General features: G+C 39.9%; 1 protein-coding gene across 9 annotated transcripts in view; it reads left to right on the forward strand.

Moving 5' to 3' along the window:
- Positions 1-16,982, forward strand: part of UTRN (utrophin) — a 449,632-nt gene that overhangs the window by 359,466 nt on the left and 73,184 nt on the right. For all 9 annotated transcript variants that reach the window (XM_037144913.2, XM_037144915.2, XM_037144914.2 and 6 more), the window contains 2 exons: positions 222-282; positions 15,810-15,871. In XM_037144913.2, the coding sequence (XP_037000808.2) occupies positions 222-282; positions 15,810-15,871 (123 nt within the window). The remainder of the gene's footprint in view (positions 1-221; positions 283-15,809; positions 15,872-16,982) is intronic.

The raw sequence follows: 16,982 nt of genomic DNA on the forward strand, positions 1-16,982 counted from the left end.
TAGTTAGAGGTAGCATTGGAAATTGAACCCGCATTGGTCTTTCCTTGCTCATTTGAATAACTTTTAAAAGTGACTCTTTGTTTGGCTTGCAGATTTCATAATTATGGGAATCCAGCGCAGTTCTCACTGAGTCTGTTGTAAAACATGCTCAGCGGTGTCACATTAAGGCACAAGACTGTGGGCTTAGTGGCGTTTCCAATAACCTCCCTTTGTTTCCTCAGCTTCCGTCCAGCTGCCGTGGCAAAGATCCATTTCACACAATAAAGTGCCCTATTACATCAAGTAAGTTGATTTTCATTCTCCTTTACGAACCAAGAAAATAAAGTTGTATTGACAACTTAAGAGGCTTTTTCTCCTATAGGTTTTAAAAGTGGAATTCAGCTCTATTTTCTGAAGGAAATTATGTATCTATGTATTTGTACAGATAGTATATGTATTTAATATTTGAACAAAATTAGTTTAAAATCAGAGAGATGATTGTAGCTTATTAAAGTAGGGCTATAATGGTGTGTTTAGCTGACTTTTTTGGAGCAAGTATTAAAATATGTGGGGAAAATGACTGAATTTCTAAATACTCTTGACATACGGATGTTGGTCAAACTGTATTGATTCTAAAGCATTTTTTATTTCTCCCAAAACATCTATTTCAAAAGTGCTTGTACTATTATTGTCATTTTAATCCACCAAAAGAAACAGTGTTATTATCATGAAAAAGTTCAGTATTTCTTTGATTTTTGGAAGTTGTCAGCAATTTCAGTTTAGGTTTATTATCCTTCATTTCTGTGGTCAGTGGTACAGTGTCTCCTTTTTACATGTGAAGTTTCTCCTCATTGTGTAACATTTTCTAAACTTTGTATAATTTACACAGGGTCAGGTTAGGATTCGATCCTTGGCTGAATCTATGTGTTGTCATAGACAGAATGATAAAATACAACTTTTCCAGTCCCTTGAGGTATAAAGTAGGGAAGCTATTGATTTAGGACATGACCAAATGATGAGGAGTCTAGTTGACTCTATTTCATGTGTAGAGTAAATAGCACCATAATTTTGGGGGAAATGCTGACTTATTTATCAGGGGACAGCCGTGTCTCAGATTAGCCGAGTGACCTCAAACAAGATGGGAAAGGTCTGTGGGCCAAGTTTCCTTTGTATCCTTTCTGAAACAGCATGTGCTTTCTCCAGAATCCATGCCAACAGTAATAATCTACTCTTCCAAAATGCCTCTTCCTGAGAAATTGTGTGAAGTCAGTATTTTTTGGAAGAGTATTTCCTTATGAAGGCTTTACTGTGTCTGAGATGTAGCCTCAGGGTAAAAAAGATAAGTCATTTTATGGTAACACTTAACAGATGTAATAAGCAATATGTGTTACATTGTCTTAAGGGGAATTTGATACTTTTATCAGTGTGCAATCAGTAGTGTGCTGAGTTGTGATAAACTCAGGGATAGATATCAGATTTGTGCAACCATAAAAAATGGGAAGAAATCTGAGGTTGGGAAAATTGATGTGTTACTTGAGGGAAGATGTGATAATCTGATCCGAACTCACAGTTTTTAAAGTTTCTCTAATAATAGTAATAATAATGATAATACTAATAATGGGGGATTTTGATTTACTGGGTGAATATTGCTGTAACACAAAGGTGACCACATCCTGGATGTGACTATATTATGTTACATAAAGGTGGGGGGCTGTAGGCATGAGCCAGTGCACGTGGGCAGGGCAGCCTCTGGAAGCTGGAAAAGGCAAGGAGATGTGGTTCTCTCTCAGAGCCTGTGGAGAGGAGCGCAGTCCAGACAATCTTGATTTTAGGCCATGGGGATACTATATTGTGGTAATTTGTTACAGCAGCAATGCAAAACCAGTACACGCATTGTACACAATCTAGAAGTCCATGTGTCCTGCAGCCGGTCAAGGCTGGCGGGTTCACCCTGGAACTGGGCAGAGAAAGAAAAGTCACCGAGCCAGGGGGTGTCTGACGTGCCTTTATTCATGGATGGGTGAGCCATTCATGCTGCAAGCCACCATGTCCCCAGCAGGAAGCCCTACCCCTATACACTAAATGCACACAAAGCCAGCAGGATGCCAGGATACATTATACAACACAGCATGATTCTGCGCATGCGAGCCCACTCAGTGTTACGGGAACGCAGTTTGTCGGACCCAGTCTCAAGGCTATGGGAGTGCTGCTTAGTTCCCCAGACATCTGGGCGAGGGAGCCAAGCTGATCCTGTTCACCCTACACCATACATATTAATTAAAATTAACTTACTGAATTAACTTAGAAACCTGTATCATCTGATTTTTTTTTAAGTGTGAATTGGATCCAATAAGGCAGATTTTTGTTTTGGACTAGATAAAAAGAATGTTAAATCTCTTCCTTGGTCATCTACTGCAGTGGTTATCTATTTGATTTGGCACTTTAAAAATCCATCCTTAATTTTAGCACTACCATTAAAAGGCATTTCTGAATGTCCAGGTTGGTATATGTGACTGCGAATTAATTACGTTAAGTCAGAATGTCTCTAATTCAGAGTCTTTATAGTTTTGATCCGATCTGGTAGGATTGTATCCTCGATCAGTCTGAGCTCTTATGGAGCAGACTGGGAGAGTAAAGGCTGGTTTATCTGGTGTCTGTCTCATTGGCGGAAGCATTTTAACCAATGCATATAAAATAACTGATGACCAGTATTTAAATGATGACCTGCAGCATCCTGAAGCATCTTCAACATTGTAGTGAAAGATTGTTTTTTTAAAAATATATGTACACACACACACATACACAGTGTTAGTGTCAAAGAGCTTTTTAGGGCTTTCAAATATTCAGAAATTTGACCATGTCTATAGCATGCATTCTCTTCTTTTTAAAAATCTTGTTTAACCAGAATCTTGCATTACTTGCTCTGTTGTAAAACTCATCACTTTATTTCCCCATAAAGAAGGAACATCAATCTTGAGAGGTAGATTTATATGAGCCAGTATTTCCAGATGAAGAATTGTTATGAAAACAAAATTGAATTCCCAAATAAATTAATAAGCAAGTAAAAGATGAATGAAAAGGCTTTTAATATGTACTTGTTTTTTGCAAGGCTGCACAAGTAAGCAGAAGAAGAATGTTAAAAACAAATTTAGCATAAATTTCATGCAAGCAGTTTTTCCTGGAGTATGTTAGAATGTATTAATTTAACTAAAAAGAAAATAATTTTAAGGTAGAGATGTAGATATTGTCAGTATTGAGGTATGCAGTTTTATACACTCTAATATCGGACTATAGCAAGAAAGTCAAAAGGAGAATGGGGAGGACAAATTATTTTTATTTCACATTTTAATTTCCCAAATTAGTTAAAACATACTTTGATGGCTCCCTAATGCATTTCTCTCTTTCTAGGTAATTCTTTATTACTATTTTAAGGCATACTGCAATGGTACCATAACTGATTTGTTTCCTAGAAAATGATAGAATACAGGAGTATATATAGTACAAATACCTCTATGTTAATATCTTAAGTTGAAACTCATATTTAACTTAACATTTGCTGACTCTGAGGCAGACTTTCCAGAACTGATCTGGTTATTTTCCTTCTCTAGTATAGTCCATTGACAGCTCCGTGTTCTATCAAAGTTTAAGAAACTTTGACACACCTCTGGCTGCTTCCACAATATAAAAATCCTACCATGAAAGCTAGATCTTTCTTTGTGAATTTTTAGTCATATGTCTGTGCTTTGCAAAGTGTTTATTTCCTCAAATAAAAGTCACCCCACAGGGAGTTTTACGTACAAAGGGAATGGTGAATAAAAGCTTTGGATTGAACTTTCCTAAAATGTCATATTAATCTTATAAAACATATTGCTTTTCATTTTTGTTCTAGAGTAATTAATAATAATAGTAACAGTAATAATGATAGTAATAATAAAAGCCATGACAGGGGATAATCATGATCATTATCATAAATGATTGTTTGCGTGTTCATTGGGCACCATGTGCCTGGGTCCTCTCCTCTGGCCCTCACAGTGGCCCGGGGCACGGGAGGGGAGGCACTCTCATTACCCCCACTTCCAGGCAAGGCTTAGATCTGCAGCATGTGTAGCCTTCTTGAGATCGCAGAGCCAGTGAACGGAAGAAGAGCTCGTATTCAAACCCAGGGCCCAGCTCCAGCCTCTGAACCCTTCAGCACTGTGCAGGGTTACCTCCTGCTCCCGGCATGTTGAGGTAGAGAATAGAAGTTTCTAGTCACAGGAACCAGTTTGGAGAGGATGAAGGATTATATTTAAGAAGGAGCAGTCAAGTGGGGAAAATATGAGTAAACATCTTCTTCTTCTGTAGCATAGACTCGCTGTCATTTATCATACACCTACTGTGTGCCAGCATTTAGCATGAAGCTGTCCAAGGACAAGGCCCATGCTTTCTCCAGCGCTCCGCACTGCCCTGCGTTTCTGTAGGATAACACGTGTTTCAGGAGATTTTACACTGGGATCTGGTAAAGGACAAGGGTGCTTTTCCGTAGAGAGGAAGGTGTCATTCTCCACCATCCTGCCCGTCACATTCTGCCAGTTCCAAGTCGGGGAGACGGACTGAGGCCCTCCATTCCTGTTCCTCATTCTCATGCTCAGGAGAATTCTGTCCTTCTGTCAACAAGGCTGGCTTTTGAGTAGATGGCCCTATACCATGTGCAGCCTGTCAGGAAGTCATGCTGTTTCATAGAATTTAGTGAGGTGGCCCTGACGGGTGTGGCTCAGTGGATAGACTGCCAGCCTGCAAACAAAAGGGTCACTGGTTCGACTCCCAGTCAGGGCACATGCCTGGGTTTCAAGCCAGGTCCCCAGTGTGGGGCGCGTGAGAGGCAACCACACATTGATATTTCTCTTTCTCTCTTTCTCCCTCCCTTCTTCTCTCTTTAAAAGTAAGTAAATCTTTAAAAAAGAATTTAGTAAGGTGTAGTAAAGAAATAGGCATTCTTTCTTTCTTCACTGTGTCTTCTCTAAACCTCAGCGCGTGACTGTCAGTAAGCCTTAGTCTTGGGACAGGTGATTACTCTGCTGGCCCGACAGCTTCGTGTTCACATCTTGTTACTCTGTTTTCCCCCTAGAATCAGGCGTGCGAGCCTCCGTTCTCTATGGGATCCTAAGTGCAGCCCCACACACAGCTTTCACGTGAACACTTCAGTAATCCCTGATTTTATAGACCATACCCACCACATTCTTTAAAGCTGGCATTTCTCAGTAGTACAGTTACATTAACTAATCTGTATCTGCAAACACTGCTACCGCACATCTTCTGACTTATTCTAACTTCCCCTTAAGAGCAGATCTGTTCAAGATTTTCCTCAGTTTATTACATCTTCTTTATATTTTCCTTTTCGGTTTTGCATTCATTATGGCTGACCCTGCAGAACTCTTTTGGATACCCTCCTTGCCCACCAGGGGCACCCTCTGCTGCCCCAATCCATCAAATTTCTGAAAAGTGATGAATTTATAGTTGTAACGGAAATCTTGAAGAACCAGTAGCTGTTTTTTATACAGTTGTGCCGTTTATTTATATAAACCGCGTATGCTAATCTGGATATATATTTACAGTTTCAGGGGGAGAATTCATGCTTATTTCTTTAAAGGAATCATGGAACGCACTTAGATGATGTAGGGAAAACAATTCTTCCCTAAATAAGAGAAGGGAAAAGAGGCAGCAATGACACCCAAATAATAGGAAAGTCAGAGCTAACAAAGGTGTGGATATAACAAGGAAGGGAGGGAGGGAGGGAGGCATTTTATCTTTCGAGGTCCCAGATAACTCATTCTAACAAAATAGAACAAAATAAATCCATAACTAAGATACAATGAGCAATGAAAGATAAATGTAGCTTTTCTCCAAAAGGCTTTCTACAGGAGTCTTCTCCTCTCCCTCTTCCACCAGGATGAGAAGGGCATCCTTTCGGTTCCCGATTTTGCCTGGAGCCCTTTGGGCTCACTTTGGGTCACTTCCCCGGAGTGGAGCTTTAATGATAAAGAAATAAATGAAATAGCATAAGAGAACGTACCAGAGAATCTGTTTTTCCAAGAAATGGTCTGTGCCTCTATCTTTATCGAAAATAAATATTTAAAACTCCCTGAGCCAATTCTGCTGATGAGGAGGTAAGAATGAAATTGCTTTAGGAGAGAATGCAAGCCCCTGGGGATCTCTGACCCTCCAGGGCTCAGAGGCAGCTTCAGACAAATGAGCAGACCCTGGCTAACCAGAAACTAAGCTGCCGCCAGCCTGCCCTGCAGCAGCCAGAAACTGGCAAACCATAATTGGGCATCTGCTGGTGGATTTACCACTATCCTGGCTCATTGAGGTAATTTAGGTAAAGTTGACATCGTCTTGGAAAGACATTGCCCAGTTCATTACTTAGGAAGGTATTACCTGTCCTGCCATTTATCTATACATTACTGGGACCAGAGGTATTACTATAAAATGGAATTTTGGCCTGGGAATCTTCTCAGTTATTCACTTCCATTGCATTATAATAACATGATGAGACTCACTGTACAGCTTGAGTTTTAGGGTCAGGGATACAGTCAATGAAAGTCTACCATAAGGTGCGAGAAGGGGCTGTTATGGGAGGAAAAGTGATATCTGTACTTTGATTTGTATGGATAATATTTCTAAAATACTCATTAAAATGAGCAGAAGTACAGAATTATAATTACTAACTAAATTGTAAAATAAACAGAGTATCTTTTTCTGTACTGTTTATAAAATGAAGTGATACAGTAAAAGATGCAATACAACCATACACAAAAACATAGAATTAATTTCACTTTTAAAACACAGATGAGAGATACAGTGGTAAATTTTTTTAAAAGCCTAAATGATACAAGTTTGCTTTAAAAGACAAGCTAAAAGGATACAATGCTAAATTTAACTCTGATGGGAACATGACCCTGGGGTCAAACCCCCAGGACCAGAGAAACCACAGACCTGTGACAATGTTGATGGATGGTCTGAGGGAGGGGAGAGCTCGAGTTGGGGGTGGGGAGCTTCCCGAGAGTTCTGGGCCCAAGGAGAGATGGTATCAGATTAGAGGCTCCCTGCGTTTGTTGAGTGGGCTCATGTTCTTCCAGACCGTCTTTCAGTGCCCTGAACACAAGTGTCACCTGTCCCTCCACGCACACCCGGGCACTTCAGTTCTGATCGTTGATTCCACTAATTTGCCTAAAAATAAACACAAACAAGCCTAGCCTTATTGTCTTGTAACAGATGTTCTATCAGCAGTGCCTGGAGTGTTGACGGTTGTGTTGGGGGTGTGCTCCCACCTCTGTTTCTGTACAGCCCTGAACATGCTGTGTCTACTGCTGAGTGAAATTATTGTAAGGTCAGTTTGTAGTCGGATCCAACAGATTTGGGATTGTCCATTGTTTGGGATCTAGTTTTCCTGCCTTGTGTGTTCATTATTATGATAAGCTAATGGCATTTTTTAAGGAAGAATGTATGCTTTTACAATTCCAATGATCAAGTAGAAGCATATATCTTATTTGGATTTTGAACAAGGTTTTTTTTGTTCTTAAAATGTTGGCATTAAAAGTTTTTTCCCTTAGATATATACTTATGTTTCCAAAAGTATAACCTTGTATTTTTTGCCTTTAAAAGCCTAGAGTACAGTAGAAAGTGTTTGTGAAAGTTCGTGAAGTTCCCTATAACCCGAGGAACAAAAATTAAAAATTTTACTCGCCACACAGTTCCCTGTCTATGCTTCCATCCCCTTGCCAGGGGCCCCAACTCAGACACACCCCCAAACACACACAGAGGAATAATATGCATTCCTGATGGAAGTATGCCAAATTCTCCATATATTCTGGTCTCCAGTGAAACAGAGATTTGAGGGGATTATGAATCCCAAAATGAAAGATTCATAAAGATTTACCTCTTAAATCTTTGAGAAGATATAACCGATGAATTGCATCACATCAGATCGTCAAATTTTGTTTTCACTCTTTATACTTCAGTCATTTGATTGCAAATTTGACTACTCAGGAGCTCCTGCCTGATTGCTATGTGGACTTTTAAAGTGCATGTGCCGAGGCTGTTAGCGGAGCCTGCATTTTTGCCTGTGCAAACTTTGTGTTCTGCGAGTTGTGTTTTCATAGCACCTCTCAGCTTCTACCACAATGTAGAACTTACTTAAGAAGTTTATTGTCTCTTCCTTATTTCTTTCCACCCTGAGGAGAGAGAGCTCTGGTGAGATGAAGACAGAGAAGCAGCCAGTCCATTTAGCAGCGTGGCGTTCACTGGTCACTTTGCTAGGATGCGTTTGGGTGGGGGGCGTGAAGTTGGCAACCAGGTAGAAGTGGGCTGAGCAGTGAGTGGGCCATGAGGATGTGCACGACCGGATTGAGGATTTTGTGAAGAAGAGGAGCGAGGTGCTTGCCAGCAGCAAGTGGAGATTCCAGATACAAGTGAACATGTGTGTGCACACACACATATATGTATCTCAAGATGGTAGACCCTTAAGGTTTATATACAGAGTAGTGTTATAAGAGAGGGGTGGATAATGCAGTATGGGAGTTTTTCAGAAATCTGTGGAAAGAGTTGGTCTTTGATAGGAGGGGAGATAATTTCTCAGCTACAGGAGGAGAGAAAGAGACCATCTGGCAGGTGGAGAGATGTTTATTGATTCGGTGGTGGGAAGATGAAGGAATTTTAATCTGACGGCTTTTAGTTTGTCAATAAAGCATGAGATCAAGTTAAATGATGCTAATGCAGGGAGAGAAACTTACTTAGGCTTGGGGAAAGAGGAGCAGTAGGAAATTGTTGTCTTGGGTCCTGGGAAAGCAAGTTTATTAGGCAGTGTACTACATTTGCCAGCATTTGGACATTGGAGGTTTGAAGTCAAGTATTTTGAGTAAAATCAGTCTGTCTGTTAAGTGATTTTCTCCAGCTGTATTCATGCACAGCTGACCACGTGTGGAGAAAGCACGTATTTGGGCTGATCCCTGCTTGGATTCTGCCAGGAGTGGGAGAGAAGCAAGGGGAGATGTGGTTGTTTGTAATGATTATAATGATGGTCTCAAATTTAGACAGATTCATCAGAAACATTTTAAAACCTCGATTTTGCAAGTATACTTCCATATTAAGAACTCAGGCTTATGATTGGTCCATCTGGTTTCAAATCCCATTTCTAGTACTTATTTATGATGTGAACTTGAGCAAGTTATCTATGCGTCTTCTGCTTTACCTTTCTTCATCTGAAATATGTGGGTAATATTGGCATCTCACAGAATTGTTATGCAGATTAAGTTTGCATATAGAAATAATAGAGGACAGTGATTGTCAACCTTTTTGATCTCACAGCACACAGAAACTAATTGCTAAAATTCTGCGGCGCACCCTAAAAAATGTTATATTTTTTACAAATCTGACAAAAAATTGGTGCAATTTCGATTCACTCACATTGGACAGCTATTGTGTTGACTATTGCCATTTTTATTTGACAGTTTAAGGGAAAAGAGGTCAGTGCCCCTGACTGAATAGCCTGGCGTTGCATGTTTTAAAACTTCTTGCCCCACACCAGTATACTGTGGCATGCCAGTTGAAAATTGCTGGTTTGGAAGATGACCTGGCACAAACTGAGCACTGGAATAATAGGCCATTACTATGATTAATATTACACATCCTGACCTAGTGTGCGTTATCTTTCACTGTGCACAGAAAAAAGAAATACATTTCTTCCGAAGTTGTCTTATTCTGGAACAGTGTATATAGTGCTTTTTCCCAGATTTGCATTTTTAATGAACTCATCTTTAATTTTTTTTGTTTATATGTCTTACAATTGTAACCGGAATAGAATGTTAAATGGCAAAGCTCACAGAGTCCAGTTTCAGGTATACATTTGGATAGATAAGTAACAAGTGTTTGGCTAAGTGTTAGTTTGGGGACAAACAGGATACCTTTTCATCATCTCTTAAGGTTTCATGGAAAAATGCAAGGACTGCTGTAATGGGGACAAATGGGTTCAAAAATATCTTCCTTAGAGCAGTCTTTTGCCTAGAAATCGGTGTATTATGATCTATCAAAATTGGACTTTGCTTTCGTTTTATTGTCTCATAATGGACAGTTTTGTAAAACAACATTTTTGTGTTCTATTTCTTGGTGTATAATCTTGTATTTTACTTTGTATAACTTATCAGAATACATTAGGAACCAATAGGTAGAATGATATACTACTTATTAGTTTTATTGATTTCCATTTAAGTCCATTTAATACAGGGACCATATGTTTTCCCAACTGGGACACCAGTAAAGGGACACTTTTATATAGAGGACAACAGGTACGAGCCAGGACTGTTCCGGATGTTGAACAATAATTTTAAGAATAGGGAATGGAGAGCCCTGGCTGGTGTAGCTCAGTGGATTGAACCCGGGCCTGCGAACCAGACAATCGCGGTTCGATTCCCAGTCAGGGCACATACCAGGGTTGCAGGCCAGTTCCCAGCAGGGGTCGCACGAAAAGCAACCATACATTGATGTTTCTCTCCCTCTCTCCTTCCCTTCCCCTCTAAAGATAAATAAATAAAATCTTTAAAAAAAAAAAAAAGAATAGGGAATGGAGCCCTGGCTGGTGTGGCTTAGTGGGTTGAAGGCCGGCTTGCACACTGAAAGGTCTCCGGTTGGAATCCTGGTCAGGGTACATGCCTGGGTTGTGGGCCAGGTCCCCATTCGGCGCCATGCAGGAGGCAACTGATCGATGTATCTCTTGCACATAGATGTTTCTTTCCCTCTCCTTCTCCCTCCCTTTCCATCTCTCTAAAAAAAAAAAAAAGGGATTGGAGATGTAATACAGAGCATTGTAAGTATAGTCAACAATACCAGATTATATATTTCAGTGTTGCTAGATCTAAAGTGTTCTCACCACAAAAAAGAAATAATAATTGTGTGATATGATGAAGGTGTAGCTAATGCTACCATGGTAATCATATGGCAATACATAAATGTATCAGACCAACAGGTTGTATACCTTTAACTTACACAATGTTATATGTCAATGATATCTCACAAATAAAAAAATTTTTTGATAGTAAAAATGGTTTATATATGCCTCTTTATTTTTTTATTTTTTAATTTTATTTAGTTATTTTTCAAGTATAGCTTTTTGTCTAATTTAAAAAAAGAAAATACAATGAAAATAGATAAAATCTTGACTCGTATAAATATAAAAAGAACATATGTCAAAGCTTTCATTTAACCCACTAATTAATAAGGAAAAAGGGAAGAAGTTATAACAGATTCCAAGGAGGATACTGAGTAGTGCATCTTTAGAGTCAGGGGCTGCTAAAATGAATTGACAGATAGATGCAAAGCTGACAAAGTAGTCAATATCCACAGGACGGTAATCAATTGCATTCCAGTGGACACAATTTGCATTACTGTCAGTTTGCTTCATTGTTTGAGTTTAAAATAGCTCAAAAACAATTTAAATGTCACAGGACACTGACGATTTTTTTGTTCATATCAAAAGCCTTCACAATTTTCTCTACACAAGCAAGACTGGCGTGGCCGGGCACCCTGGTTAATGTCACAGATTCTCACTATCGTTGCTTCCTATGATTTTGGACTCAGCTGCTAATTGCTGCTTTGTTAGGTTTTAAATTTTTGCTTTATTCTTGAACAGCTTTCTGTGTCTGGCCCCTCTTAAAAAGAGGGCTTTTATAAGACAATTAAAATTTTATTTTATTGTTTATCAGACTTTATAATATTAAGCCCCACTCCTCTTTTGCCTTTTGAGAATGGCCAGAATTTAACCTGCTGTATTTAAGGTGGGGAGCCTGGGAGGGGCATGCTACTTCTGTTTTGGTCCCCTGCTTAGGGAGGACTGGCAGCATTTTGGCTGGATGAGTTGAGCAATCCGCAGCTGTTTGAATACGGCGAGCTTTTGGGTGGAGTGTGGATTTGGCTTTAATATTGCACCCGCACACACACTTAGAGAGAGAGAGACAGAGACAGAGAATGAGAGAGAATCCATCAGCCAAATGCATCTACTACTTTTTTTTTAAACTGCTGTTTGGTAAGCTGCAGCTACACATTCGTAACCAGAGGCTGTGTTTATTTTCAGTGTTGGCAGTTCTGCCTAATGAATCAACTGCTATTGAATTCACAAAGGGGGCTGCGTTTTCTCTCCCTCCATCTGTTTGCCAAATGTGTGTGTTCCCTCAGCTCCCACTAGTGGTTTCACTAAAAGGAGCTCTTAGCAAGCCGTGCACTCACTGAATTCGCAGTCCACTGCCTGACTGCACCAGGGCACTTGCTTCTCATGGTTCCGTAGGGGTTGTTGGCCAAACACGATGCTTGTGACTCTAGAAAAAGTGTAATTATTTATGTTTGTTGTTTAAGTGTAAAGCTTGGCTCTGCATTGCTCATAGCGTTGTTTGATTCTTGAGGTTTCGTTTGGTCTTCTAGACCGGGTTGTCTGTCTCTAGAAAGTAGTCCATGGGGCTTGAAACTCATCAAAAGAAGAGACAAGAAATCAGGTGCATACTGGTAAACGGGGAGCCCATGATGAAATCGCTTGGTTTATACTAAATTTCCAGCAAATCCTTCTTTTATTCTCGTTGATGACAGGGAAGAAGTTGTTTCATTAGTGCAGTTTAGAGATTAACTTTATTTTTGTTTTAATCTTTCACTTTCAGTCATGCATTAGGAGCTTTTCAGGTCAGTGCTTCTCAAACTTAAATGTGCATATTAATCCCCTGGGATTTTGTTAAGACGAGGATTCCAGCGCAGTAGGAGTCGGAGTCGGAGATGCTGCATTTTTATCAAGCTCTGGGCTGCACTATCGGTAGTAAGAATTTTAGATGAAACTGTTAACAAACGAAAAAGGACAATTTGTCTGCCTGCTGTCACAAAAGCCAAACTCATGAGGCAGTTGCTGGTGAAAAAAGAGAGGTTTTATTCAGATGCTACACAATCTGGGAGAATGGTGGACTCCCATCTCAATGCTCATTTTCTACACAAAACCGTGGAGTCCAGCAGTCCCCAGCAAGACCTAATCAAAAACCATTGTCCAGAGTTCCTGTTCCAATTTAAGATGCAGTCCATTGGATCCTGCAGGTGGCTGCTAAGCAGTTGTTTGGGTAGCTTAGCTTTTTGTGGCCACTGGGAAGCCACAGGCCATGCAGCTGCTAGAGCTACAAGGCCGCATGCTCCCAAGACAGAGTGTGTGAATGCACCAGCAAATGCATCACCATGTGGGCAGAAAGCAAGAGAGGCTTCCTCCTGGAAGCCATGGCCACGTGGCTGTTTGGGCCATATGGCCCATGAAAAGAACAGGGGAGTACACTGTCCAAGTGCAAATCAGGAACCTCAAGCAAGAAAGAGAGCCGTCTTTGTTCTCCCTGGCTTTATATTAGCTTGGGTGTGGGGTGAACTAGCTTTCTCAAAAATGACCAATCAACGTCCCATACTTTTGCGAGCACCTCCCAATGAAATTGTTCTTTCCCGAGGTTAGACCAACAGGCCTCTTTGGTCTGCTGCCTCCCTGCTGCCATTTTTACTTCTATGGCACATGTGCCTTCCTTCTCCTGGTCCCACCCCCAGTCGTGGGGTTGGAGGGGAGGGGTAAGGACTTTTTGCATGTTTAGTGTAATAACCTCCCCTGCTGCCCATCTCAGCCCGTGAGGGGGGCTTCTGGGCTCCAGCTGACTGCCCACCGGTAACAAAACAACTTCAGTACTTCTTCATGGTCTTTGGAGTAATTCAGATAGTAGATGGGTAGAATGGTTTTCTTGGTATTAAATAGCAGAACACTAAATAGAAATACTTGCCTCTGCATTAGTGTCAAAAACCAGGTAAGGGAGTCAGACAACTGTCCAACTCTTACTGAGACAGATCTTCACATTGTAGGTGTGTTACCTTGTTTGAGATTTTGGAATTTCCAGGATATTTTACATAGTCAATTGCGAAGCTAATATTTTTCAAAGTAAATCATGTTATTTGGGGGTTCTGTTACATGTATGTACCTGACTGTGATTACATCATTTTTCCAGTGACATACCCCCATCTTGATGTTTGCTCTTGAATTTGAGTCTATGAATATTTTAATATTCCTCTCTGTGTACTGTGCCATTTCACTTAGCTTACTAAACAGTTTTATAAGAAATGAGCGTCATCCAAGAAGTCCTTTGAGACCTATAAAATGTTCTTACTCTATTCTGACCCAGATAAGGGACAGTAAACTTTTAAAATATAAGACCATTGACCCATTCATGTTAAGAGCTGGTAAACTCACACACACACACACACACACACACACACACACACTTACACAGAAAGAACCTAATGTCAGTATTACACTGATCTGTTTTACCATCTTATTCCCCCAAAGACTTCTAATTCTTTGAGCTAGTTTTGAAATCTATAGAATAAGAGAAAATGTAAACCTTGCTTGTCAAGTAAAGAATAAAGTTCATGAGAAGAAAGGTGTTTAATATCTATATTGTTTATTTGTTTGTTTATAGGGAGAGGGGAAGGGAGGGAGCAAAAAAGGGAAAGAAACATCAATGTGTGGTTGCCTCTTGTGTGGCTCCAATGGGAACATGGCCTGCAACCCAGGCATGTGCCCTGACTGGGAATCAAACTGATAACCCTTTGGTTTTCAGGCTGGTGCTCAATCCCCAGGACTAATATCTATATATTTTTCAAAAACCCAATATACTGGTTAAATGAGGGAGGTTGAGGTAGGGTCATGAACTCAAATGAGAAGAGTGTGTCAGAGAAGAAAGCAACTTTTGCTCTGCCTTCATAGGTTCAGTTTCTGAGGGCCTGGCAATCAAACTGGCAGAACACACATTAGCGATGGAAAAGAAAGGGTTAATTTATGTACAGTGCACATGCATGAAGGAGTGCTCAGAGATGAGTGACTCAAAGGGGTGGTTAGAATTTGAACTTAGGACTCATATATCCAACTCAGCAGGGGAAAGGGCTGTGGAGAAATGTTCCTATGGGGAAAACCAGTAGGTGTTTTTAGGAAGACTATTTTTTTTTAGGAAAACAAACATGAGATGAGAAAGTTGGTGATAAGGTTTGTGCAGGTGCAAATGTTTTTTCTGTTTTCTTTATGGCCAAGAAACTCCCCGCCAAAGAGGGGATTTATGGTAGCCCCCTTTCCCAGGAGTTGCTGCTTTTAGTCCAAAAAAGAAAGTTCTGAGAAGGCGTCTTTCTACATCTGTGGAATCTCAGATGTTTTTAGCTTAAAATAATTCTTATGCCAATTCCAGGGTTCTGAGTGGGTCCCCACAAAGGAAAAGAGAAAGGGGACACTCAGGTTGAGGAAGAAGGGAGACTCAGTAGATGGTGAGGTGATGTTATTCAGAGTCAAACTCTTCATTTCTCTATTCTTCAGAAATTTGATTAGGACTTTTAAAGTTAACCACTTTCACAGCACTTTTGCTCTTGGAGGATTTGTTCTGGATGAGAATCTCCATCCATCTAACACAAGTGGAGTCATTCTGGAGCCTGTGTTGATCTGGCTTTATCAAACATGATACCCTGGGGTCCCTGACATTCACACTTTACAACTAGGTTTTAATTTGAGTTGTGATTTCTTTTTGAAATAGATAAAAAATTTTCATCTATAATTTTGCAATATAATTGCTCAAATAAAAATGTGTTATTATTTCAAATGTTAAGTAATGATTGGGCACAAGGTTTCTGAGTGATCCATCATGGAAATAATTTTGCACATATTTTTAAATTTATTAACAAAAGTTCTCTTTGTGTATTTTCTGTGTGGCATATATTATTGTACATGTTTTTTTACTTAAATTTATTAACTTTTCCCCCAGCCACCAAACACAGACGACCTGTTGGGATCATCCTAAAATGACTGAACTCTTTCAATCCCTTGGTGAGTACTGTTGTATGTAATAGTAATGAATTAATTTAAATGGAAAAGGTATGTTTTTAAATGAAAACTAATCATCAGCTTTTTTGTTCATGTGACATGTTGTATTTAAAGGATCATGACAATGACAGGTAAAAGCAGTTGAATTTCTAAGGACAGTGAAGTAAACAGATTTTACATTTCTTCTTAAAAGGATGTAAGGTTTGAAATAGTGTGATCCAAACGAAGCATGATTTTAAAAGGAGGGGTGTAATTAGAGGTTTATGTGCCTAATATGGGGTCTCTTACTTTCCAATTTTGTGTGGAAAATAAAAAAAAAACTAAAACAATTATAATACAGCAATCTCTAATCCAGTGCTTTTAAACCTGCTTTTAGCTCACTCTTTATTTAATAAATCTTATTAAGTTAGCTAGCTTAATTTCATTTATTCTTAGAAGAGATGAAGAGCTAAATTTATTTTATTGTAAAATGCAAGAAAACTCATGAGATGAGAATTCCGATCCTGTAGATTTCCAGGAGAATATGACTTTGATTACATTACACACACACACACACACACACACTGCTTCCTTGGTTGGTCCAGTCATTTTGAAAGAATTTTCTTTTTGGAGCAAAGGTGCTGCTGCAGATGGAGTAGCAGCACCCCAAGGCTCTCCCGTCCACTCCCATTTCAGCAGTGGGGAGCACCCCATTTTATCTCTCTAAATATCAACCTCCCTTGTGAACTTGCATTTGAGTGAGTGAGGGTGGCTTGAAAGGTTGAGCAGGCGAGAAAAAAGCCGCTGGTTTGCAAAAGGAGAGGTCAAATTTTGATGATTTCCGAGTTCTCTTCTAACTCCACCAGTCTCTAACGCTGCTAGTCTGTCTTTAGGGGACAGAGAAAAAAATTACAGTATCTATTATTCCCAAAGGTTTAAATATTGACTATAGGATAATTTTGACCAGATCTACGAAAGGGCAGAGGAAGCAAATAGAGCAGAAACTTTCTGGGGAGTCAGATGCACAGCCTGGTGACTGAGAACCACTTGTCCTTGGGGAGGGTGCCCTGGAGGAAAGCCCCTCTGGCTGCACAGAGCGAGGGCCCTCCACAATGCCATGTCTTTACTAAACCAT

Source organism: Artibeus jamaicensis, unplaced genomic scaffold, assembly GCF_021234435.1.
Source record: "Artibeus jamaicensis isolate MK-2021 breed Jamaican fruit bat unplaced genomic scaffold, CSHL_Jam_final contig_3176, whole genome shotgun sequence".
NCBI lineage: Eukaryota > Metazoa > Chordata > Mammalia > Chiroptera > Phyllostomidae > Artibeus > Artibeus jamaicensis.